Source organism: Berghia stephanieae, chromosome 6, assembly GCF_034508935.2.
Source record: "Berghia stephanieae isolate SIO BIC M18660-M18661 chromosome 6, UCSD_Bste_1.3, whole genome shotgun sequence".
NCBI classification, from domain to species: domain Eukaryota; kingdom Metazoa; phylum Mollusca; class Gastropoda; order Nudibranchia; family Aeolidiidae; genus Berghia; species Berghia stephanieae.
Genome location: NC_088365.1, coordinates 31,351,341 through 31,376,340, shown reverse-complemented (window position 1 = coordinate 31,376,340; position 25,000 = coordinate 31,351,341). Strand labels below are relative to the sequence as shown.

Genomic DNA, 25,000 nt, shown 5'->3' with positions numbered 1-25,000 from the left:
CAAACAAAATCATATTTTATGGAGTTATAAAGCCACTTCACCCAATCAATATTGAAAATAGGGTCAGAAAAAAAAAAAAATATCGAAACTCGTCCCCTTGTTGATGAGACTATAAGTGAGTTATCATGAACTCTACGGCACGCACACAAAAATATTTATAAGTGGTTTATGCCCGTAAGGGAACAAAACAGGTATCACGTTATGAAAGTCTCTTATCATCCCCCCTTCCCCCCCTTCACATACACATCCAAACAACTGTAATACTCTCCCATATCGGTAATAAAATTAAACATAGAATAATTATTAAACGATTATTTTCCCCATTCCATTTTATATCTGATTCTTCAAAAAGCAGTCGTCAATAAAATTTTGTTTGAATTCCATGTAAATAATTAATTATTTATCTATTTATTTTTGTCGATACGAAACAATTCATTCGATCACAACAAAATCGACAACAAAATCCAGTTCAACAAAATGAAATAAAATAGAAACATGAAAAAAATATATCTATAAAGGAACATTGGCATAACTATTCGAGTGATGATGATGATGGTGATGATGATGATGATGATGATGATGATGATGATGATGATGATGATGATAATTATGATGATACTAATGATGATGATGATGATGATGATGATGATGATGATGATGATGATGATGATGATGATGCCATAATCATCTATTACAACAAGACACAACTCATTTGATTGGGATAAATACAAACATCTCTCTCTCTCTCTCTCTCTCTCTCTCTCTCTCTCTCTCTCTCTCTCTCTCTCTCTCTCCATCATCCCCTTACCAATTCTTCATCCGGCCCTCGAGCTGTGGCAACAAGAAATCGTTGTGGAAGAGGTAGATGCTTTTGATGTTGGAGAAGATCCGCTTGAGAACATCAGGGGGAAAGAACTGCTGCTGACTGTTTTCTTCTGCCAGACGGGTCTGGAAAACCTGTCAGTGAATGAAGAAAAAGATATTGCAACATTTTATAAGTTGACACAGGTCCCAATATTATGTCGACAGAGCACACTCGTCAAACATACAATATTATAGATAAAATAAAGATGACGCCACTCATGTCTTTGTTATTGTTTTTTGCCCTCCGCGTTTATGAGTAATTCTCACTAAACTGTATTAACCAGACTATAAACGTTTAAGGTTACATATAGTTTTGTGTGTTGGTCCGTTATACTTCGGGATGGCAATGTTGTGAGTTTCCTAGCCAGGCGCAAACTATATACAGTTGAGTTGTTTTTTTTATTAGGGTTTTTTTCTTTCTTCTGATCCCTTCTTCCATTCGGCAGTGATTATTGTTTGTTTGTTTGTTTGTTTTTAAGGGTTTTACGGCGCTTGCAACACATTTAAGGTCATATCAGCGCCAGTAAAAAGGAAGCAAATGGGATAGGAAAAAGTTCTAGAATTACAAATTAAAAAACCCAAGAAAAGGTAGGACAAAGGGGAATTGGTTCAAATAGGGAACAGATGTAGATTCTAAGAGCACACTGTCAAAGTACTTAGTTTGAGATCACCTAAAAGTCTCATCAAGACACAAGCACAAGTCCCGACCAAGAGGAATACAATCAAATATGTAAACAAAACACAATGCAGTGCATAACAGAGATGATTTACATGGAAAAAAATATAATCTCCCAAAACTATCTGTACATTTGACTGTTTCCATCTCCGCAAGGGCATCCGGCCAGGGCCAGGACAAAACCAAGTGATCTCATTCCAAGGTACTTAGGTCTGTTAGATATGGTTGAAAAGTACTTTGCGTCTACTCCAGAGAATAGCCAGCAATCTATAATTATCATCGACATCATCATCATCATCTTCATCATCATTATCATCATCATCATCATCATCATCATCATCATCATCATCGTTGTCGTCGTCGTCGTTGTCGGAACTAAACAAATAGGTGCAAAACCCCATACCATGTGTAATAGATGTAACATAGCCACGTAGTCTTGCTCCGTCTTCAGTAATTCGCCTGCTATCTTATACCTCTTGTCTGCATGACTGACTGGGTCACCCTGAGGAATAAACACAAAAAAACAATGTATTTGAATTTGATAACCACTACCTCCTCCTCTTCTTCATCCCCCTCCTTCATATTATGTTAATTTAATTCGCAACGTACATTATGACGTGACAACAATTCCATGTTTTTGATGTAGGAATATGCTGAAGCTGTGTGCTTTTATTGCGGTATGACAGTCGCCCAAGACTGTACACGAGTGCGGCAACGATTTCGCTGCCTGGATAGATCATCACAACATTGCAGTGTGAGGCCATTAGATGCTGTTGCCTCCAGACCGGAAGGTCCCTTGGTATTATTTCAGTTGAGGACGATGCAGAATTGAGCCCTTGGTATTATTTCAGTTGAGGACGATGCAGAATTGAGCCCTTGGTATTATTTCAATTGAGGACGATGCAGAATTGAGCCCTTGGTATTATTTCGTTGGACGATGCAATTGAGCCTTGTTTATCAATTGAGGACGATGCAGAATTGAGCCCTTGGTATTATTTCAATTGAGGACGATGCAGAATTGAGCCCTTGGTATTATTTCAGTTGAGGACGATGCAGAATTGAGCCCTTGGTATTATTTCAGTTGAGGACGATGCAGAATTGAGCCCTTGGTATTATTTCAGTTAAGGACGATGCAAAATTGAGCCCTTGGCTTTTTCTCACATTCTCTCACCGAACTCAGGTGTGCATTGAGTACTTGGCCACTTACCTTGTTGTCACTATCGAAATGCCATTGCAATAGCGATTTAAAGACGTTGTGTCTCTACCTATTTGCTAAATGTTGCTGTTGGCTTGGGGCCTCTTTAAAGCGCTTTCAGCTCGTTCAGTGGATATTGCACTGTATGATAACGTAAGGTTGTTTGGTTTTTTTTCATTCCCCCCCCCCCCCCACACCATAGTGAATTATTAATCAGCTGTAACATATAAGAGACATCCCAAGAGAAAAAGAAATCAGCCTGAGAGGCACGCATAATTAAGGGTCGTTCTTTAATTACTAATAATATTTGTAATCGTCATCCATATCAATTTTCACCACCGTGACAACAGTGAATAAATGATAAGCTATCATTTTAAAAAGTGAGTCAAGCTTTGAAACCCTATTTCAACAAGACAAAGCTTTTATTCCTCAAACTTCTTGTGAGGAAGAATTTCCCATCCACAAAGCCGAAGCCATTCCTGTGTAAGATTTGCTGCTTGGGGGTGGGGGGGGGGGGGGGGTTCTGAAGCACAATGCCACTACTAGTAGCATTTTTTTAAAGGGTGACAGTTTCACAATATCAAAACTTTAAACAATCAATTTTGGAATTTCACGTTTCAAGGCAATCTCCTGAATCTCCAGTCAGATATTATATAATAACAGATTTATTGATAAGCTGATAAGTGACGTTCTGATTATAAATATTTTGACGTCTCGTCTTTGAGCAACCAGAGTTGCACAGTCACACGACTATTTTTTTAATGTGAGTTATTTTATAGCGCAATATCCGTTTAATGTGCTCAATGCGTTTTACAAGGGTTCCCCCAGATCAGCAGCAACACTTAACAGGACGAGACATTTAAAATTCTATAAGGCGTCATGATATTTAGTCCTTCGACACGTGCAATGCTGTTGCGGCCAAAACTAAATATTTTACACAATAGTACGGTAATAAATCTGAATAAAGAGCCTTTCCCAAGGTCTCAACATTGCGCCACCCACAGTGGAATTCGAACAAGGGACTTACCAGTCAGGATGAGCAGAGTGTTGTTCTACAATACTATAAAGCCGCACAGACTAAGGGCTAACCCACACCAGAGACTGACTCCGACGACCCGGCACTGCCGTCCTCTGCCGTCTTCCGGATAAAGACGTCGGGCACGGACAAAATAGTAAGACTAAATAGAAGAGCCGCTAGATCTATCCATACAAAGCACCCGACGTCCTCTGCCGTTAATTTTTTTTTTTTTCAAGCTTGGTATGGGTAGGTCTAGCGGCTCTTTCCTTTATTCTTACTTTTTGTCCGTGCCAGACGGCAGAGAAAGGCAGTGCCTGGACATCGGAATGAGTCTCCGGTGTGGATTAGCCCTACTTACAGATCTACGGCTTGAACATTGCATTCTCACAAAGGATTTCATGATCCAATTATTTCATTTTTAATTTCTAGATAGTTTTCCTCCTTTTATGAACGAAAATCGCAAAATCTTTTAACTGAAGTGATCACCATGAAAAGCAAAATCATTCCATATTGTGCATTCCGATGTTGCTGAAATAATGCGATGTAAAATAAATTGGATTGTCCGAAGATTTCTCATTTCTCCTCCTCCTCCTACTCCTCCTTCTTCTTCTTCTTCTTCTTCTTCTTCTTCTTCTTCTTCCTCCTCTTCTTCTTCTTCTTCTTCTTTCTTCTTCTTCTTCTTTCTTCTTCTTCTTCTTCTTCTTCTTCTTCTTCTTCTTCTTCTATTATTATTATTATTATATTTTTAAAATTTTTTTTTGGTTTATTTTTGTTGTTGTTTATTGTTGTTTTTGTTTTGAAGTTGGGATTTTCTGGCACTAATTTGCAACTAAGAACCAGCTCTGGACTGAATTGATGTCCGATCGGCACAAAAATCTGATCCTTTAAAAAAGTCAAGTCCGTTGGTCGTTGTCTTGGTGAGCGACAATAATGGCCAACGTTCAAGCTCCGGTATCTTTCCACAGCATGACATTACCCGAATCGACTCTGGTGTGAGTATATGGCTTTAGGCGTGATGGACATTATCTTATCAGTACGAGCATGCTAATGACGTTTGAAATGAAAATAGTATCGTAAGGCATACAAGGACAACAGATAAAAAGTATTGTGAAGCGCACTGACACCGTGAAAACTGTGGGAATGCCCAACATAAATACAACGTGCGTTTATCTAAAGGCAAGAACGAGTTATCTTTCTCGTTATCACTTCAGTGAAATAATGGGGGAGAGGGGGGGGGGGGGGGTCACTGATATTGAAAAAAAAATACAACAAAATTAGTCCCGTAGTTCATTTGTGAAAGCGCCCAACTCATAGCAAAATGGAATGAGGGCAAATTGTTAACTCACTCAACCCTAACACCGACTATATTATTCGTAGTATAACCGGGGTTACTTTTACCCCATGCGTATTCATTACAATTTTTCTGAGACGTACTATAGGCGTAGTATCAAAGCTATTTAAAAAAAAAAGTTTTTACATGTTAATGATAGTTGAATAAAACTATCTATGCACATGCTCATTTTTAATATATTTTTTCCAGTTTTGAAAAGTAGAAAAATCTCTAGGATTGAGTGAGTTAATCTGTAAAATTAGCTGTACTCCTTTTCCTATATAAGAGTAACGAATTTTTGAAATTTCTAGTAACAGCTCTGTATTAAGAAAGGGAAGAAAACGAATGGATAAATGACATCATTAACAATAAAGAGAATTTTCAAGATCATTATGCTTCGTGCGCTGCACATTGCTTTAATCCAATTGTTCTCTCATTCCACTAAACCACTGGAACTGATACAGTACAAAACGCCGGTAGGTGTGTCCTTGTATAATATCATTCTTACAACACGTGGTTGCTTGTAGCCTGGTCTTATCACATCTCATTCAAAAAGGATAAAAATGAAAAGGAGAAAAAAACAAAACAAGACAAAAAAAACAACAACAAACAATTCATTACCTCTTCTTGTTTTTTGTCTTTTTTGGACCCATCCACATCTCCGGATGTGTCATCGTCGTCGTTGTCATCACTAAAATCTTTGTAACTGTCCGAGTCTGACCAACTAGAATCGAACAGCTCGGCGGCCGTAAGGGCAGCTGCATTGTCGTATATCGTGTTGAAGACAGAAGCCCGATACTGCTCGCTGTCCCTTCGAGTTCTACCACCGTCACCACTCCTTAACACAACATTACTACCTGAGCCGGTTGAGTTATCAGTCTTTGATTCACTATCACCGCAAATCTGACCGTCATTATTTGGTGCATCACCACCGTTTTCATTCGTCTTTCCTTTTGGTTTGTTTTTATTGACAATACTGTAGAGACAATCTGAAGGGGTTTGTGATTTTGATTCAGGGGAGACGGGGCTATGTGAGGAAAGAGAAGGCTTCCTCGGGCTACCATTTAATAAGGCTGTTGGTTTTTGAGGAATTGTCGGTTTATTGCAGCTGTTGGATAACGATGGTTTCCTAGGAATTGGGGGGCTGGGGGAGGTTTTCGGGGTTGGGTTATTCAATCCATTCGGAGAGGTCTTTGAACTTTTAAAAGGCGATGTTTTCGGCGACAGCTTGCCCAGGTTATTTGGTTTTAAAGGAGGTTTTTCTGAGAATTTGTTTGTGTTTTCTGGAGAGGAGTATTTCCTAAATCCAAACCCGTTACATTTCGGTTCAACATTAGAATTAGAATTAGGTAAAGAAGGCCTTTTCCTGAATAGAGGAGACGTCGTGTGTTTTGGGGAACCAATGGTTTGGGCGTTGGTTTGTTCAGCAGCCTTGATCATCGACTGCACGGACTTGGGAACGATGGATGGCGACAGCTGCTGTTGATGATCGTCATCGGTAGGGGATGGTGATTTGCTGCAGGTGTCGCCATTTTCGTGATGGTTACACGGTGACGTCCGACAGTTGTCGGTGGACAGTTTGTTCGCCAAGGCTTTCACGTACCCAATTTTGGCAGACATAATTTTTGTCAGAAAAAAATCCAAATGATTTTTCAAATAAAAAAGATTCACGGGAGGCAGTGAATATTTAAATAATACAATCCATCATGAATGTTTTGAATTTCGAATAAATATGGATTTTTCTTCCTCCTTCAGACAAGTATTCTAAATTTCACAAGGACTCCAGCAAAATAAACTAGAAAATCTAGCCGAACAAAACAAAATAAAAACAAAAAAACAACTCCGATCTCATGAAATGGTTAAGGTGTTAATCAAGTTGTGACGAAATCACCTCATATTTTAAACCCTTCAATCCCCAAATCAAACACAAAACAAGGCACGAATATGTATTAAACCATTGGCAAATTGATCCCATTTTCTGAAGCGAGAGAATCGTGTTGTCGCCATAACGATTACCGAAGAAGCCGTGAATGAGGATAATCCAATTTCTTGTAACACGCGAACACTATTTTAGCTAAAATTTACAATTAATGATACATTTCCCGCAATTCTTCCAGTTCACAAGATCACCCGGTATGACATGTCCGCTATCCAATAACTGTGATTTGAAATGGGAGGCAGTTCTTGAAACCAACAGCTTGATTGCCCCGAAACAAGGATGTTAATTTTGTCAATTGGTGGTAGCTGTTTGGTAAATTACCTCTTCCTGAAATGAAATCAAACAGGAAAATAATTAGAATTAGAGTCACGTATTTAAAAATGAGACGTATTCAACGAGAAAGGGTAGCAGGTCAATGCGGAAGTAATATTTGATATTTCTTGTCAATGAAGGCTATAGCTCTCGATCATTTTAACACGCCTACACTTTTAAAGCGGAGAATTAACTTGGAATTTTGTTGGCAACTTTATTTTCCCAATGAAATTCAATAGACACTAACCAGAGACTATCCAGCCTCTACAACATGTCAGAGAACACATTAGCTTATGTAACTAAATAAATCGAATATACTCGTATAAAAGATATTATGCGTGAACGTCTTAAACAACTGTGGAATGAAATAATATTATATTTATATTATATTATATTATATTAATATATTATATTATATTATATTATATTATATTATATATATTATATTATATTATATTATATTATATATAGATTATATTATATTATATTATATTATATTAGATTATATTATATGTCACGGACATTTCAACACATATCAAGAAGTCAAGGTAAATTTTCGAGTGTACTGGTTTATAATTTTCAGATCAAATGTTTATAAGAACTTCAACAACAGCAAAAATGAAACAAACATGCAAGTAAAACAAAATATAAATAGATAAATAAATAAATAAATAAATAAATAAATAAATAAATAGCAAAAAGATCAAACGCACAAGTCAAACATTCTAAAACAGTAACGCGTATTCAAATATCATTTATCAATAAATCAAAAGGAGGGAGTTCTTCTGCTGTCTGAAAATTTCTAATTGAATTTCGGATAACGTTTCCATCGAAGTTCAAATATTGGAATTTGACACCGGGTTGATATTCCCGCAGAAAGTCCCTGACTATTTACACTTCATTGAAAACCAGATCAAAGTTAGAGTCTCTTTAAGGTTATATTATATAATGCCCTTTACACGTATTTCCAATTACTTAATATATTTTCACAGACATAAGATCCAGGGAGACAGAATTTACTCCGTCTTCAGACATTTTTATTCCCTATTGTCTTCTGGCGCTTTCCTACCCACTTCATTTCTTGTTATCCCACCATCTGCTGAGCTTTCGTGTACAAGACCTTTCCTCATTAATTTTAGTTTTAAAGTTAGTGAATTTTGACATTGAAATAAATATGTTCTCACTTTAACTACGACATTCATGGCTTTTGGCACAGTTCAGGCCCACAACCGTTTAAAAAAAAAAAACAAAAAAAAAAAAAACAAACAAAAAAACACAAGAACAACTCTGCCCCCCCCCCTCTCCCAAAAAAAAAAAAAAAAAACCCACAACAACAAAAACAAAACAAAACAAACAAACAAATATGGTTCCTAATTTATTCATTTTGACTTAAAGTTCATTTATTTTCACCTATAAACCTCATTACGATTTATACCACACAGCCACGATGGGTTACTTTTGAACCTACTTTTCGACATTTTCAATTTTCATTTTTAGCAGTGTGGGTTTTTTTTCAGCAGTGTGGTGAGATTAGTGCGGTAGGCAAGTTGGCCCGTTCATCTTGTCGGAAAACAAAATGATGATGAGGAAAATGTCTCTTCTAAGAATGTTACACAGTGTTCAATACAAGCAGAAATCCCTTGATTTATTTTTAAAGATAAATGACCTCCGATGAGTCTTGACTTGAATCCATTGGATTCAATGAAACATGTTTTACACAGAAGCAGAGTTAAAAGAGTCAATTCAAAATGCATGAAATTGAATCACTATTCAAAACATTAGAAAATCAGTTGGATGGCGGAGAAAAATGCGACATTTAATCAATAAGCAAAATGACAGACCTACAGACAACATCAAAATTCGAGAATTAGGTTCCAAATCTTTGGTACGGCAATTGTGCGGTGCGTTTATTAAAACGATCATTAAGTTTCAATAGATATGTTTTCCTGAAAAATTGTGTAGGCCTACACAAATTACAATAAATACTAGGTTTGATTAGGGTAAAATTTCAGACTTGAATCATTTAATGTCTGGCTGCTACAGGCTTCTAAACTTTTCTAGTTTTTGTTTTTGCTTTTTCTCGCAACCGATATAGATAGTATGCGCTTGGCTAAGAAGCTCACAACATTGCCATCCGGAAATATAACGGACCAACACACAAAACTATGTGTAACCATAAACGCTTATAGTCTGGTTAATGCAGTTTAGTGGGAATTACTCATAATCGCGGATGGCAAAAAACAATAACAAAGACCAGAGTGACGTCATCTTCGTTATATCTATATCTATATATTAGGTTGAAACAAAAACCGCCCTCTTCAACGGTGACATGCTTTAACTAAATTAAATATCATAATATAAGGTTTAAATTGAATTTTAAGCTTTACGCTCACCTCGCCCAAATACTGTTTGAGGAGAGTGGTCATATTCGATATTTACAGTAACAGACGACCATAGATCACTGTCACGAATAACTTATGAACACCCAGAGTCAATAAAACGAGCTATTGGTAATATTGATATGTACTATCAACCATTCTCTCCATACAATCTTTTTGTTGGGGATACATTGTGGTACGTGTTGGCGAGACACTAGAAAAATCTGTCATCGTAAAAACCCCTAAAGAAACCAGGACAAGAAGGAACTATTCTCAGGATGAAATGAGGATATATTCAGAAATAAATAAGTAATATTTCTGAGGGAGCGCTATAAGAACGCCAAATGACCGACTGTATATATCCATAACAACAAATCGGGTTTTGCGTTTTGAAAACTGGATGATAAAACGTAAGCGGCCCGAGGCGTGTTCTCTCTTAGAGGCATAGCGAGAGCTCGCTTGGCCGCGCTTCCATTTGCACAAACGTTATAACATATTTTGGGGTAAATCTTTTGCTTAAAACTTAACATTAATCTTAACTAATAATAAACTGTGGGTGAAAAGAAGTGCCTTCAATGAAGAGAATCAGTTTTATTTCCTTGTATTTAATAAAATCTGAAATCCATAATTCTGATTTTGATGTTAAATTCAACAATCTTTATCTCTACATATTTCCAGTTGGACGCGATGGGCCACAGTTAATGTCAATCTAATGAGGGGGGGTGGGGGGGGGGGGGGGGTGGTGGAGGGAATTGGATTTTAAAACAAACTGCCTTATTGCATTTAGTATAATTAATTTCAATTTAACGTCATGTTGAATTTTAAATATATAAATACAAATACATTATATATATATATATATATATATATATATATATATATATATATATATATAAATAATAAACATAATATATATAATAACACACACAACATCAATATATATATATATATATATATATATATATATATATATAGTCGTCTATATATCAATACAACTCCACGACTTGTATAAACGGCATAAAATAAAAGCATATACATAACATGACGATACAACACAAGTCTCCATTTCCTTTCCTAAAACGTGTGTTTATATGAAGTCTAAATATAAATCGGTGGTGGCAATTAAGGCATGAGGATTGGGTTGCCAGTCCGGCATTCTATATGCCAAATTAAAGAAAAAAAAAATTAAAAAAAAAAAAAAAAAAAATAAAAAAAAAAAAAAAAAAAAAAAAAAAATATATATATATATATATATATATATATATATATATATATATATATATATATATATATATATATATATATATATATATATATCAATTGCAGTGCTTATTATCGGGGCCGGGGGGGGGGGGGAATAACCACATTGACCGTTATAATAATAATATATTAATAAATAATAATAATAATAATAATAATAATATAATAATAATAAATAATAATAATAATAATATATCATCATCATCATCATCATCATCATCATCATCATTATCATCATCATCATCATCATCATCATCATCATCGATATAATTCCCTTTTATTGTCTTCATTTTTATTTTTGTTTGTTTTATACGTTGCTGTTTTATTATTTTTATTGCTTTATGTCAGTTCTCTTCTTTTGGGCCAGTTCATCCTTTTGTGGCGATGGCTCACATGATATTATATAATTATTATTTATAAGAAATCTTATTACGAGTAATCTACCATCTTTGAAAATCAGCACTAATTCCAGTTGACACTTTTATAAATACAGAAACCTTACACAAAGCAATGAAACGAAATAAAGAATGACCAACATTAAACATTTTAATATGAATAAAAATGATGCCCTGGTAACTTTGATCTTCTTTCAGAAAGAAAAAGAAAATCTGTTGGCATTTCATTCAAAAACTACCTGGCAAGTCAATTACGCACACTTGAATCATAACAATAACACATGTCCGGATGACTCTTACTTATTGCTTGATCGTGATAATTATTACCTAAAATTAACAATATTATGTTGGGAATGTCTGCTTTCTAGTCAAATTTGATGAATTCCAATCCTAATTTCATAATTGAAGATACATCATGAGATACCAATGGTGTGTGGCGTGAGAGGTATGTGTGTGTGTGGGGGGGGGGGGGGGGGGGGAGGGGTTAATGCTATGAGTCTTCGTAACGTCAATTAATGATAAATAAAACACTTCAATTCGATTGACATTCCATCTCTCTCCTCCTCCTCCTCCTCCTCCTCTCTCTCTCTCTCTCTCTCTCTCTCTCTCTCTCTCTCTCTCTCTCTCTCTCTCGCTCTCTCTCATCGTTATAATCATCGTCGTCGTCACTGCCATCATCATCTAGTAGTTGGGAGTGTATCACAAATATAAAGAGATTCTATAATGAACCGTGTTAATTTATCTTGATATGTGCCATATGGAATCGGCCGCTCCAACTTATATGAAATATGAAACAGGTAGACCTCTTCACTCATCTATAGACCAGTTATTAATGTGATTATGGTATAAACATTTTCTCGATGAAGTCACTCATATCTATTTATGTATCTATTTATACATTTTGTGTTCTTGTAGTCGTCGCATTTATCATCGGTATTGCTGTTATTGTTGTTGATGTTGTTGTTGTTGTTGTTGTTGTTGTTGTTGATAATGATGTTGTTGTTGATAATGATGGTATGATGATGATGATGATGATGATGATGATGATGATAATAATGATGATGATAATGATGATGATGATGATGTGATGATGATAATGATGATGATGATGATGTGATGATGATGATGATGATGATGATGATGATGATGATGATATTCATGACGACAATGATCATATCACAAATACAGATAAGCATAAATAGCGAAGCCATCAGATTCAACATAGATCTTTGAATAAAAGAGGCCCTACCAGCATTTGTTTACATACAGTAAGGCTTACCCCGTATAATGTGGGGCAATAGATGTAAGGATTAAAATTAAAGGAATTGATAAACACACACACACACACACACACACACACACACACTCATATATTATGAGGATGTGTCTGAGGCAAAGCGTCTTATGATCTCATAATAGTATTTTAGCAAACCGAAAGACACGCTATTCTGATCATCTTTTGTAAGAAGCTTATGGCTACATTATTCTACTTTGTATTAGGAAAGAAAGAGATAAAGAGGAAGAAAGGAGAAAGAGGAAGAAGAAAGAGGAGGAGGAGGAGATGGTGGAAGAACAATAGGAGGAGGAGGTGGTGGAGGAGGAGGAGGAGAAGGAGGAGAAGGAGAGGAAAGAGGAGAAGAAGAGGAAGCAGAAGAAGAAGAAGAAGAAGAAGAAGAAGAAGAAGAAGAGAGAGAGAGAGAGAGAGAGAGAGAGAGGAGAGAGAGAGAGAGAGAGAGAAAGAAGAGAGAGAGAGAGAGAGTGAAAGAAAGAGAGAGAGAGGGAGAGAGAGAGAGAGAGAGAGAGAGAGAGAGAGAGAGAGGGGGGGGGGGTTAGAAAAACAGATGAAGAGAGAAGGAGGAAAACGAGAAGGATGAGGTGGAGGAGCTGGGAGATGGTGAAATGGGGAAGAAGAGCAAACATAATAAAATAAAATAAAAGAAACAAACGAAGAAGTAAATAAATAAATAAATAAACAAAATAAATGTGGTGGCATAATTTTGTTGGGGGGGGGGGGGGGGGGGAGGGTCTATTTCAGAGGGGAAAAAAAAAAAACATGCATCGTTTATGCAAAAAAATATTTTCGGGTCTATTATATTTTTCTTTAAAAAATACTATTTTGAAATATTTGGAGTCGACTGTCTTCACAACACACACACACACACACACTATATATAATATATATACATATATATATATATATATATATATATATATATATATATATATATATATATTTTTTTTTTTTAATATATATATATTAACAAAATGCCTTTTCCAATCAATACTGTGGCAGCTTCAAAACATAGCGAGCATGTTGTGACTCCAAATATCGATGGACCCTCGACTTGTCAAAATATTCTGAAACCTAATGCTTCTAGGAATTGAAACAATTTCTCGTCTCAATGAAATTCTAAAAAACCCTAGATACTTTTTTGCGAGTGTATTACATTAACTTCTCTGCTATTCGAAAGCTAAACAATCACTACTGTTATTTTCATCTGAAATCAATACAAGAGTCAAATCCTAATTCTGCATAATCAGCTTATTCCCGACGCCAGCCGATGTTCGGGCAACAAAGCTACTTAATTTCTTATAAACCACAAGTTGTCTTAAATGGATGCTATGCGTTTAGTTAAAAAAAAACCTCATAACATCCGCGAGCCGGATAACGTATCAACACACACAACTATGTGGTTATGTGGTCTAGTGGTATGACACTCGCTTTCGGATCGGAAGGTCCTGGGTTCGAGCCTCGCTCGGCGCATAGTTGAGTCCTTGGAAAAGACTCTTTACTCACATTCTCTCACCGTACTCAGGTGTAAAATGAGTACCTGGCCGTTAACAGCGTTGTCTTTGTCCGAAAAATTGTAATATCGCCTAACAGGCGTCATGTCTCGTCCTACATGTTATATGTTGCTGTTGACCAGGGACCCCTTGTAAAGCGCATTGAGCACGTTAAGTGGATATTACGCTATATAAATGCTCAATTTAACTATGCGTGTAACCTTAAATTATGTTTATAGTCTGATAAATACAATTCAGTGAGAAGTATTCGCAAAAAATGGCTGGCTAAAACAATAACAAAGAGCTGAGTGACGTCAATTCGTTCTATCTATAATCTGTACATAGAATCGAAAGAAAAAAAAATAACCAAAAACATGTGTTCATATTTCAATCATTCATACACATTGCGGGTTTTGTTTGTTTGTTGTTGTTTTTTTTTTTTTTGTTTTTTTTTTTTTTTTGTTACTAAATTCGACATCGCATGACTTTGATTCAAGACGACACTCAGTCCTGCTCGGCCATTGAGATCAGGGTAGGAGTTTGAGGCGGTAGTGATAAAGAAGTCTGATCACCTCGTTATTGGCGAAATAACGTCGCTTTATCGAAATGCCATTGTTACATTAAAACACCGACAAGAAATGAGCGATAAAATACCTTGTTAACATTTAAGATTGGCAAGCATACGATGTGATTTGACTTTCCCTTGTAAACATCTTTCTTTTCTGTTGATCGAGAAGACTATAGATAGAACGATGTTGACGTCACTCAGGTCTTCGTGATTGTTTTTTGCCATCCGCGTTTATGAGTAATTCGCACTAAACTGTATTGACCAGATTATAAACGTTCAAGATTAAACCTAGTTTTGTGTGTTGGTCCGTTATACTTCCGGGTGGCAATGTTGTGAGCTTCTTAGCCAAGCGCATACTATCAGGTTGCCTCTTTTCAAATAATTTGTTACTTTGCCAAAATTATGCTAAAACAAGAATAAGGGGTGCAAGTGAAAACCAAATACACAAATCCTACCTGCACATAATATCTATTTGTACGCGTCGCTCAAACCCTTTACAGAGCAGAATCTTGAGGCCATAATAAGTTTACTGTATTTGTGACGATGGTTGGGATTTTGGGTACGTGAAACAAAAAAAAATATGCAAACCTGTTATTATTTCTGAGGTAAATGAGATATTTGGCGTTTGTCAGTGTGTTCGGGGCACCAATTATTGTAGTTGAGTGCCGCACTAACCAAAATACACCACGAGTCATTTGAAATTATTTAGAATTTAATATCCGATTTGGTTTTGCTTTCGTCAAATTGTTGTATTATATATTTTTTCTCGGTGAAAGCCTTTCAGAACTTGCACACTAGCTAATCATTGGATTATCACCGGACGATAATCTTCCAGAATATTGCCGCACTCTGGAAGTCCCAGGTTTGATATTTTTTGACATGGTAAGGGGTATGTTAATCGTTCGATATTTGAAGGACGAGTTTTCTGGCCAAAATTCTAAATCCCTTTTTTTTCCAGAGTGCTGTAGAATAATTTAAGAATTTGGCAGCATGTCCAATAAACAGCACTTGGCTAATGAATCGGGCAAAGTGTTGTAAGGTGGTGTGTTAATCGCACGTTCAGTACAAAAAGTTAGAACATTCCTTTAGTAAAATATAAATAACAGCAGGTAGATTAACAATCAGAACAAGAAAGTTATAAGAAATGTAGGCTCTCCCATTTCCGTTAGAGGTTTTTACTTCTCCAATCTATACGTAATGAAGCGTTCATTATCATCCATTATAACATTAGTCGAAGATGAGCGCTTCGCCCTCTGTAGTTACTCACCTAAACCCTTGATGTGATGGGGACATGACATTAGGCTGTGGGGATGCGATAGGTGTTAGGTAACCCCTTAAGTGTAACCAGGTGGGATCGGGGAAGGTATTACAACTCAAAATATCTCGGGATCTAGATTTATATTAAGCACGCAGGAGGCGCCATGTAAAGAGGAGATAATTCCACGAGATTATTTTCAATCTAGAAACAAAATCGACAATGCCAACGTAATCGCAATGGGAGTGAGTGATGTGTGGAGATATGCAATGAAGAATCTCCTTTTTTACTGTTTTATGATATTTGATAAATGACGCCACACCTTCCTCTCTTCCGATTCAAAACTCGTTGGAAGTGTGTAACCAGTTCCTCCCGAGGACTATCAATCTATTATAGGTTACATATTTAACAATAAAGTGACATAATTATTTTAGTACCAGGATATATAGGCAGATTCTTATCATTACGGGTCGTAAAAGAGCAAGGATTGGTGATCTTTAATGACGACCAGCATTTGCTAAAAAATAAGATGCCACCACTCTGAAACCAGGAGATCAGTTGTACAAGGTATGTATCCAGTCCTCCGGAGAACTGGTTTTACACTTCCAAGAAGATTGGAACCCGTATTTTGGCATGATCACACTATTGTTCTCTATTGCATACTTGTGATCAATCGTCTCAAAAGGGTATTATGTCGGAGTGACCCTGATATTTAAAATGAATTTTGATCTTGCATGACATATTTTGGAGAGTGAATTTTGTTTAATAAACGTAACAAATCTTAAATTTTCCAATTGTAACCATTTTGACACTTCTACACCTTTTTCATCCCGACAAATATCAGATGGGCACGGTGAGTTACAATTTGTTGGGGTTTTTTGGGTGTTTTTTTTTGGGGGGGGGGGGGGGGGGGGGGGTTGGGTAAAATTAACCAAGTCGACCCCCCGCCCCCTCGCTTTCTAAAAGGCAAATTTTTCCTATAATAAATCTACTTCATCTTGAACCACTCTATGGGGCCCACAAGTGCAATAGGGTTGAAAACAGAAATACCTAGAAAAACCCAAATTTACGTTATGCTTATTCAGTAAAACAACAAATTATACACACTCCAAAGAAAACCACATCAGAAGCACTACAGACGAGCATTTTATTACTCCAAATCTAGCTATCCAAGATAGATAATTTGGTGTGAGATTCTTAATAGACATATTTGAAAATATTTGCAATGTGTACTTCTTGGACCTGCAAAATAAATAAAGACGAATAGGTGCTAATAGGTGCGAATAGGAAACTAAGTGCTCAGATTTGCAGGTCTGAAAACCGAACGCAATTATCGGCTTGATTTAACATTGCTGTAATGGACAATATTTTAAGTTGATTTGAGAATATTTCCATTACTTATAACATTGAGATCATAACAATTTGGGTAAATACACGTCTGTCGAATACAAACGACGGAAAAGTCACTAGAGGCGATATCTCTATTTTAAAATTGCCCTTGTCAGGGATTGGCAAGTTAATGGAATCCCAAGTTCCCCGTCAAACGAGTTTTTACGAGAATCGGAAATTTCCGGGATTTCTTTTTCTTTCTTTTTTTTTTCTGGCCATGCAAGAGTTAACACCAATAAGAGTGCTGTAATTGGTTGACATGGTTAAACCATGTCTGGAAATTATCGGGTGGTTGCCGAACTGTCAAGATCGGGATAAAAATACCACATCGTGAAACCGGGAATAAACAAAGCAAAACCAAAAACAAGAAGAGGAAGACAGATTAAATAATTACATTAGTGGCAGACACCCACCCCCCCCACCCCTTTCCCACCGATCGCCACCCCCTGAACTTACACCTACACAATCTCATAAAATTGTGTATACTAAGTTATCTAAAGAGCAGACGATGGCTTGCCTAGATATGCATTGTGGACAAAGATCTGGAAAATTGTTTAAGATATAGATTGATACAACAGTGCCTAACAAAGCAGATAGAAAAGTACAAACTAAAACACACACACAGAGACACTATCTATACATAGCCTAGACGAGAAACACACACACAAACAAATGGCCTTTTCAGTTTGATCAGTTCCAAGACAGGCTTCCCGAAGTCCCAGGCTTGAGAGTTTTTGCCAAGATGAGGGTCAGTTTGATCGATCGATATTTGAAGGGCGAGTTTTCTGGCTAAAATATTTAATTCGAGTTTGTTTGGGGTTTTTTCTATAGAAAGGCAGAAAAGTTTATGAGCACTTTGGTGAAAATGTAAAAATGCTGAATAACATCAATTTAGAAAAAAAAAACCGAACTGTAATATTCTATATTTACTAGATTTAAACATTGTACTGTTTCGGGAGAATGGGGCTCTCATTACAAAATTACTTAATATTATGTACAACACTGTCAAAACGGAATGTGGAAAGCAGGTGAACCATCTCTTTATAGCTGCATTACTGGGCTCGTTGTTTTCTTACGAGCCTGCCAAAACTGATATAGACTGACAGGCTCTCAAAGACAATAAACTATTATAAACCACGGGCTGATCTTACATGTGATGGAAAGCCCTAGGGTTCTAATTTGTTGGTTGTTGTATCTCTACCCATAAGTAGAACGCATCCCTAAAGTCGACAAAGTCTCGTCTCGATAAACCGAACTCCTTACGTTTTTAAGAAATTATGAATCTACTACCATACAGATGAGATGTGCTGCAAATATAGGAAAATACTTTTTTTCATAATGACTGGGCAGTAAGCGTATATCATTTGGTACAATGTTTTCATGTGTAATGACTGGGCAGTAAGCGTATATCATTTGGTACAATGTTGTCTTGTGTAATGACTGGACAGTAAGCGTATATTTTTGGTGCAATGTTGTCATGTATAATGACTGGACAGTAAGCGTATATTTTTGGTGCAATGTTGTTATGTATAATGACTGGACAGTAAGCGTATATTTTTGGTGCAATGTTGTCATGTATAATGACTGGGCAGTAAGCGTATATTTTTGGTGCAATGTTGTCATGTATAATGACTGGGCAGTAAGTAGCAATGACTATCCCGCACAAATCTTTGGGCCTCTTTTTCGCTCACGAAGTGCCCGAATTCGCGTCAAAATATGGGACGAAGCCGTTTCGTATATGCTATTTTTAAAAATTAATTACGACGCTGTTTATCGATGAATATGATTGAAAGTTGGCACACAGTTAGAAAGAAGGTCATTTTAGATTATGTTAAGCGACAAAACTCGTGCGATTACCAGAAGACCGTTAAAAATAGATTTTTACTCTTTGGAGTAAAATATTTCTAAAACTACCGGGCGTGGAGGTTTTGTCGCTGACAAGGTAATACATGAACATTTCTTCTTTTTGGTTGTAAAATTCCATATGAATATGACGCGTACTTTTCCCGTATTTTACAAAACACCATCCTAATTTGCTCTTCAAGTTTCAATCTTTTAATACACTTATTAGTAGGGGAATTAGGTCCAAAAAACCCTTGAATTGTGCAAACAGGGTTGAAAGCATGAAAATTACATATGTTGTAAAATATGAAAAACCCTATAATTTATGATATAGAACCACTCTGAGAGATCAGTATTAGTCGAGATACAAGGTTTTTAAGATTAGAAAATTTTGAAATGGACGACAATATTTTCTTTCATTTTTATTGTGTAAACATTCGAGGCAAGCCGACCAAAGGTTATTTTACGTCATCCTTTGGATTCCCATTGGTGACTATTTTTAGCGTCGAAGCGGATGTTTTCCTTTCCCTTTACTTTCGATTCACGAACCATACAAATTATCTAATCGTAAATACTATTCAATTTCACTTGTTTTAAAGGACGTCTAGCGAGCAATATTCTATAATATGACATTGTTTCTGCATCTGATTTAATAAGTATAATCAATTGCTCTAAAACGGACGGGCAGACGGGAAGATGAGCAGAGGGGTAGACAAAACAGACTAGCAGCTCAATAAATGCCGATAACCGGTGTTGACAAAGGACAGTGCTCCTTCTCCCCTCCTCCTGTTTTCTTTTCTTTCCAAAAATACTGCTATAATCATTTTACGTGAGTTAAAACCTATTTCGGTCAAACTTGATGACAGTAAAGAGTAAGCATACCGCTTTCATTGCTATAATTATCATCATTATCATCATCATTAACCACTATGATGCTGTATTGTGGCAAGCTTTTTACTTTACGTTATTTACCGTTTATAATGTCCCTCTAAGTCGAGGAGGTATGACAAAGGGCAAGGCTATGAAACTCTTTTTGAAGATTTAACACAATTCAATTCTTTGGTTTGTGATGAAAACAAGTTGTTTTTAATTCATGAGAAAGAAATGAGATTATTGAAAGCTTAAAACAAAATGATGCTAAGTGGCATAAGTATTGTCGTGTAAAATTTAATGCCAACAAAATTAGGCGATTAGAATTAAAGAAATCTAAAAGAATTACCATACAAGAATTCCAAACTTCGTCATTTGACTTGGAGGAGTCACCGAATGAATATATTTCGCAACCCACGAGAATAATGAGACAACGTTCAAAATTAGAGATTGGCTATAATAAACAAAAGTGCTTTTTTGTAAAAACATAGCATCGGGAGTACTCAATTCTGTAATGACAACAGATATGGAAGAAAATATTCGTGAAATAGCGTTATCTATAAAAGATTCTGATATGTTGTCATTTATTGCCGGAGGAGATTTAGTCGCTCAGGAGGCACACTACCGCCCTATACCATAAAATTTGTCATGCACGATACTTTAAAAAAAACAAGCTTTAAAAGATGTCACTGCTGATGATAATCATGATGTCACAGTTCTTGAAAGAAGTCGAGCTTTTGCTAACATTATATCTTTTATAGAAGAGAACCCTGCAACAAATGCGACGATCGACATGAGCCACTGTGGAGCTTATTTCCAGAATTGTCAAAAATGTCCCAAAAACTCATCAAATGTTCATGTAAGAGAGAATGTATCGGCACCCGATGCAAGTGTTTAAGGTCCCGTTTTGCCTTGCACGGACTTGTGTAGATGAAGGGTGTGTGTGTGTATGGGGTGGGGGTGGGGGGAGGTGGGGGGGTGTTAGGTCAGTACAGTAATGAGTAAAATTCTCTCTCTCTCTCTCTCTCTCTCTCTCTCTCTCTCTCTCTCTCTCTGTCTGTCTGTCCGTCTCTCTCACTTTCTCTCCCTCTCCGTCTCTCCCGCTCACTCCCTCTCCCCCTCTCCCTATTGTATCTACTAGTTAGGTTAGTACAGTAATGAGTAAAATGCTCTCTCTCTCTCTCTCTCGCTCTCTCTCTCTCTCTCTCTCTCTCTCTCTCTCTCTCTCTCTCTCCCGCTCACTCCTCTCCCCCTCTCCCGCTTTTATCTACTAGTTACAACACGAAATAATAATCATCAGTTAGCTACCGTAAATGGTTACCGGTGTATTTAAAGTTTTAGAACGCACATTGTATAGTAGTGGTTATTTCCTCGGATAAGTAATGCTATATAGGAAAAAATAAAAGTGCTAAAAACGCACTGTTCTGAGAAATTGCCAGAGTGGTTCTATATCAGGTGTTATTTATACGGGTCATAGCTACCTATATGCCAATTTTCAGGATTTCAACCCCAATGTGCACGGTTTTAGCCTAATTTTCCCTAATACAATGAATATGAAGAAAATATATATTTTTACGCAGTTATTTCCCTTGTTTAATATATCTGTAATAGGTAAAATCTAAGGCCTTAAACCGATACGTTATGATTGATTGCCAGAGTGGTTCTATATCAGATGTTTTTTTCTATGGGTCTTAGCAAACTGTATGCAAATTTTCATGCTTTCAACCCGAATTTGCACGGTTTTAGCCTAATTCCCCCTACTATATTACACAAGATACAACCAAAGGTCGAAAAAAAAAAAATGCCGAAAAAGCGTCCCATATTTTCGCGTTTTTTTCCTCTTTGCGGGTCATCCAAATAAATGACACCTTTGAAACTGCATAACTTGTTTATTTATGAATGGATTTTCAAAATTCAAAAACATTTTTACTCAGTGGAGATAGGGCTTTGATTTTAAACAAAAATTTTCCTCAAAAAGAGAAAAAAACATTTTTCATAGTCATTGCTACAGTAAGCGTATATTTTTGGTGCAATGTCAGACAAATGAGAAAGAAAATGGCAAGAAAAATAACGTCAAAAAAAATTAATAATAAATAAATAAATAATTAGCCTGGCAGATTTGTTGGGGGTGATTTATTGTTCTTGTGGTGTTCCTTCTTGAACAATTGATGTCTACAGGCCTTTAAATATTGTTATCTTACACCAGTGCCTGCTCACCAATTTATCATTTGACACAGAAAGACAAGATTGAGATGCATTGAGAGCAATACTGCCGTACTTTGGAAAAAAAACATATTTTAAAATTTAGTCCAGAAAAAACGTCATTCGAATATCGATCGAATTAAATGACCCTCATCTTGGCAAAAAAAAACCCAAAAAACTCTCAAACCTGGGACTTCGCGAAGATTTTTTTAATTTTTTTTTTTGCCAAGATGAGGGTAAAGCGTTTTGAACACGTCCAGAACACATTGCTCTGTATCAAAGCTCTATTCATTTTTTTGTTTTCTGAAAAAGGGTTTTAGTTGAAACGTTCGTTTCATGCTGTGTCTTTAACTAATTCCCACTCGTGTTATCCCATTGTGTCTCATCTGCACATTTTTTTCCTTCTGAAAATGGCTCGGAAATCCAAACAAACAATCTATCGATTGCTACCTTGTTCAACAATATAACAAAACGCGAAAGAGAAAGACAAAAATAGAATATTCAGACTGTAGAGAGGTGATAATTTATCTGATGTTCTTTACCCCCCATTATAACCCATTGCTCTTTTCACAGGAAATCTCAGACGGTGTCTGGAGTTTTGGTTTCAACGTTTTTAGTCTGGTTGTTTTGTTATAAAAATAGTATTGGCAGAGTTGCCAATTTCGCATTTATATTGCCATTTTAATGGTAGTTTCTAAACTCGTCGTGATATCGAAAAATCTAATCGACATTTTGGCTGTTTTCTGCTTTGATTGAAAAAAAAAATCATACAATTTGATATGTCTAAAATCCAGATTAACACCAAATGAAATTTCATCAGATAAGTAAAGCAGCAAGAAAAGTTAATTTTATACCTAAGACAATAAACCGGGGGCTAAGTTAATACGTATTTTTCGTTGCCATTATATATTAATCCTCTATCCAAAGAAAAGCAAACAATTGCTATTGATTCAGTGAAGCAGGTACTTATGTTGACTAAACAGAATGGAGTGAGTAGAAAAGTGCCAGAAGACAATAGAGAATTTTTTTAAAAAACAATTTCGCGGCGATGGGGACTCGAACCCGAGACCTTACTTTTCGTGCCAGTAAGATTGTGGGTTCGAGCCCCCATCGCCACGAAGTTTGTTTTTTAAATTCTCTATTGTCTTCTGGCACTTTTCTACTCACTCCATTCTTTATTGTTAACTGATACTGACCGTTTAACGCTACAGAAACCAGGATAAACTCTGGCTCAATAGGCCATATAACTTTTACGTTTAAGGACGACATTTTAAAGTTTTGTGGACAAAGATCTGGAAAATTGTATAAGATATAGATTGATACAACAGTGCTAACAAAGCAGATAGAAAAGTACAAAATAAAACACACACACACACACACACACACACACAGACACTATCCATACATAGCCTTGACGAGAAACACACACACACACACACACACACACACACACACACACACACACACAAATGGCCTTTTCAGTTTGATCAGTTCCAAGACAGGCTTCCCGAAGTCCCAGGCTTGAGAGTTTTTGCCAAGATGAGGGTCAGTTTGATCAATTGATATTTGAAGGGCGAGTTTTATGGCTAAAATATTTAATTCGAGTTTTAGTATACTTGGCATTTCATTTTCATACCATTTAAATAACAATTTTCTGCTACTCGTTTCACATATTCTGTAAAAACTATCTGGCAACGTGAAGAGAGTGTCTGGATCTTTAATTGGATACTTTTGTTTCTAAATGTGATTGAGTGTGGGAGTGAGTGCAGACGAGCGGAGATTTCGGTGCAGTTGTCGTGTCTCTTTGTGCATGTGGCAGATACAAAATGGATAGGCGAGATATTTTAAAGGTTTTAAGGTTGTTGAGACTGTCTCCAATGCTTTAAAATGTTTGTTTCCTCGATATTTATGCTCTTCACTTCTAACATTCTTGTAAAACAACAGTACACAAAACATTGTTAAGGTTATTTCAAAGACAAAGACTCCGTTTCAAAACCCACCTGCGATAAGATTGTACCCTGTCATGGACGGTCTGATAAGACGTTTATTTTTCAGTTTGGGCCTAAAACGTTTTCGTCGAATTCAAATCGATCGATTACGATGGCTACCAACAAACCAAAAAGTCAGATTAGGGCTAACCCACACCGGAGACCGACTCCGACGACCCGGCACTGCCGTCCTCTGCAGTCTTCTGGACAAAGACGTCGGGCACGGAAAAAATACGAAGAATAAAGAGAAGAGCCGCTTGACCTATCCATACCAAGCTCGAAAATTTTTTTTAAAAACGGCAGAGGACATCGGGTGCTTGGTGTGGGTAGGTCTAGCGGCTCTTCTCTTTATTCTTAGTATTTTGTCCAGGGATTCAGAGTACAGCAGAATGAAGTCATCTATTTTATCTCAAATCATAATCGTTAAGTTTTAAAAATACTTCTAACATAATTTCCACCTCGATATAAATACTGTTTTAAGCCGATTTGTCGCATATAGTTTTCCAACTTTGACAAGATCATTCATGAAAAGATCAAAGTAAAGGGAAATTGTATGAGACAACGTAAAACTCTAATATTATATTCAAAATTATATATATATATATATATATATATATATATATATATATATATATATATAATATATATATATATATATATATATATAATATCCATTAATTATGCGGCAAAACTTCCTTAGCTTGTCAATCCACTAATAAACCGTCATTTTTAAAA

At 36.3% G+C, this 25,000-nt stretch overlaps 1 protein-coding gene across 4 annotated transcripts in view; it reads right to left on the bottom strand.

Annotated features, from left to right (window-relative positions):
• LOC144974860 (FYVE, RhoGEF and PH domain-containing protein 2-like) overlaps window positions 1-25,000 on the bottom strand; it is a 69,615-nt gene that overhangs the window by 16,467 nt on the left and 28,148 nt on the right. For all 4 annotated transcript variants that reach the window (XM_078918233.1, XM_078918230.1, XM_078918231.1 and 1 more), the window contains exons 2-4: window positions 5,705-7,349; window positions 1,944-2,042; window positions 809-957 (exon numbers count right to left, since the gene is read on the bottom strand). In XM_078918233.1, coding sequence (XP_078774359.1) covers window positions 809-957; window positions 1,944-2,042; window positions 5,705-6,703 — 1,247 coding nt within the window. In that variant the 5' untranslated portion in view covers window positions 6,704-7,349. The remainder of the gene's footprint in view (window positions 1-808; window positions 958-1,943; window positions 2,043-5,704; window positions 7,350-25,000) is intronic.